This window comes from Phaethon lepturus, unplaced genomic scaffold (genome assembly GCF_000687285.1).
Source record: "Phaethon lepturus isolate BGI_N335 unplaced genomic scaffold, ASM68728v1 scaffold35937, whole genome shotgun sequence".
NCBI classification, from domain to species: Eukaryota; Metazoa; Chordata; class Aves; order Phaethontiformes; family Phaethontidae; genus Phaethon; species Phaethon lepturus.
Window position 1 is genome coordinate 392 of NW_010554639.1, and position 2,413 is coordinate 2,804.

General features: G+C 63.2%; 2 protein-coding genes across 2 annotated transcripts in view; both read right to left on the minus strand.

Moving 5' to 3' along the window:
• MUC1 (mucin 1, cell surface associated) overlaps positions 1-1,520 on the minus strand; it is a gene marked incomplete at both ends in the record, with an annotated part of 1,690 nt that extends 170 nt beyond the window's left edge. Inside the window, 4 exons of the mRNA XM_010291927.1 lie at positions 21-180; positions 491-633; positions 745-818; positions 1,041-1,520. Of these exons, the coding sequence (XP_010290229.1) occupies positions 21-180; positions 491-633; positions 745-818; positions 1,041-1,520 (857 nt within the window). The remainder of the gene's footprint in view (positions 1-20; positions 181-490; positions 634-744; positions 819-1,040) is intronic.
• Positions 1,521-1,540: 20 nt separating this feature from the next.
• Positions 1,541-2,015, minus strand: LOC104624535 (cell wall integrity and stress response component 4-like; the record flags this gene model as incomplete). The annotated part of the gene is made up of 2 exons (XM_010291928.1): positions 1,713-2,015; positions 1,541-1,606 (listed from the first exon to the last, which is right to left on the minus strand). Coding segments are annotated over exons 1-2 (369 nt in total), but the record flags the coding sequence as incomplete, so codon positions are not given.
• Positions 2,016-2,413: the final 398 nt, after the last annotated feature.

A 2,413-nucleotide genomic window follows, 5' to 3' on the forward strand; every position in this document is an offset into this window, starting at 1 on the left:
CATGGGGACAGGGGACCCACCAGCAGAAGGCAGGTGAGGACAGGGATGAGGATGGGGGGCTCACCAGCAGAAGGCAGGTGAGGATGCTCAGCAGCAGCAGGATGCAGACCAGGACCAGCAGAGCAATGGCCCAGCCCGGGACCGCAGGCACCGGTGCTGGGGACATCGCCTCCACAGTGCCTGAAAGAGGACCAGAGCCATGTCTGTGCTGCTGGGCAGAGCTGCGGGGCTGGCCGGGACAAACAGCACTGAGAGCCCCAGGATGGGGCGTGAGGGGATGAGCCCTCCTCCATCGGGTCCAGTAGGTCTTCCCAGTGCTGTGTGCCACGGGGAAACTGCATAGGCTCTGCCGGCTGCAAGCCCTGAGCCTGTCCCACCGCCGAGGAGCCTCCCTGCCCCGGCCAGGCTGGGACAGCACTTGCGGAGCCCCCAGAGCACCCCTGTGGGGCTCCATCCGCCCTCGCGCCCCCGGCCTGAAGCTCCTGCTCACTCTGGATGTTGGTCAGCTGCAGGTCCATGATGAAGCCGTTCTGGTCCAGGCTGTTCCTCAGCTGCTGCTCAGCGGCGTCGCTGGTGACAGTGTCATTGCCGTGCGCAAACACGAGGGTGGACTGCACCTCCACTGAGCCTTGGCTGCTCACAAGAAGAGGCGTAAGCACCCGAATTGTTGCCCCCTGCGAGGGGCTCCGCACCGTGCAGCCGGGACACGCTGGCCTCCGCAGCCAGAGCCGCTGGCCCGCTCACCTGAAATAGATTTCACTGCATCCCTTGTAGGTCTGCCTGCCCATGCAGCTTGCGCAGCCAAAGACGTGTTCGAACTGGAACAAAGCATGGGGGTGACAGCCACCTCCCCGGTGGACACGCTTTCCCTCCCGTCCCCTCGCCGCTCCCCCTCGCGGGACCGGCCGGGGCTGAAGCGGCTGGCAGAGCGGGTGCTTGGGGCACTTTCACGGGGAGCCCCAACGGGAGGCGGCTCCTTCCCAGCACAGAGCGGGGGGCTTTGCTCGCCCAGGCAGCCCGTGGGCAGGGCTGGGACTCACCATGGTCAAGACAGTGTGGCTCAGGCTCCTGTACTCCTTTGACGTGGGGTCGCGCAGGCTCTCGTTGAAGCTCCTGTTGACGATGCGGAAGGACAGCAGGACGCGGAGGAGCAGCTGGACCGCGGTGGGAAGCAGGGCTGCAGCTTTGCTAGGGTTGGGAGTGCCACTGCTGCCCAGCACGGCCGTGGGGGTCTGCCTGGGAGCCGTGCTGCTCTGAGGGGTGACAGAGGTTTTCTGTGTGGGGATGACCTGAGCACTGCTGCTGTCGTTGCCTTTGGTGCTGGAGATGGGCATCACCGTGCTACCACCCGGGGGGAAGGTGGGAACTGTGGAGCTGCTGTTGGTTGTGTTGGTGCCGAAGTGGGGGGGCCAGCTGCTGCTGTTTGCTGTGGCATTGGCGTGGGAGACGGCAGCACTGCTAGAGATGGGCACCGCGGTGCTGTTGGCTGTGGCATTGGCGTGGGAGACGGCAGCACTGCTAGAGATGGGCACCGCGGTGCTGTTGGCTGTGGCATTGGCGTGGGAGACGGCAGCACTGCTAGAGATGGGCACCGCGGTGCTGTTGGCTGTGGCATTGGCGTGGGAGACGGCAGCACTGCTAGAGATGGGCACCGCGGTGCTGTTGGCTGTGGCATTGGCGTGGGAGACGGCAGCACTGCTAGAGATGGGCACCGCGGTGCTGTTGGCTGTGGCATTGGCGTGGGAGACGGCAGCACTGCTAGAGATGGGCACCGCGGTGCTGTTGGCTGTGGCATTGGCGTGGGAGACGGCAGCACTGCTAGAGATGGGCACCGTGGTGTTGCCTGTGGGGCTGTTGCTGGACTGTAAGTTTGTGGTGTTGCCTGTGGCAGGGAAGACTGTGGTATGGGAGGACATGGAGATTTGAGTCCCTTTGTCACTTGTGTTTTTGGAGATTGTGGTGTTTGGAGCGGCAGTCACAGACATGGTAGTCGTCTCCATGGTGGTCGTGTCCATGGTAGTCGTCTCCATGGTGGTCGTGTCTGTGGTGGTCGTCTCCGTGGTGGTCATGTCTGTGGTGGTCATGTCTGTGGTGGTCGTCTCTGTGGTGGTCGTCTCTGTGGTGGTCATGTACATGGCAGTTGTGTCCGTGGTGGTCGTCTCCGTAGTGGTCGTCTCCGTGGTGGTCTTGGAGTTGACCATGGCATGTGTACCTAGAGGAAACACCAGGAGTTGGTGGCTGGAACTGCAGCACCAATTTGGGAAGGTTTTACACCATACGACTCCTCGGCTGGACGCTCCCCTGGGCCATGAGGCGCTGAGAAGCACCATGATCTCCAGAAGCCTGTGAGGCCAACAAGACCTTCAGGAACACCCCGCGACCGGGGCTTGTGCTGGGCACACGTGGCACCACT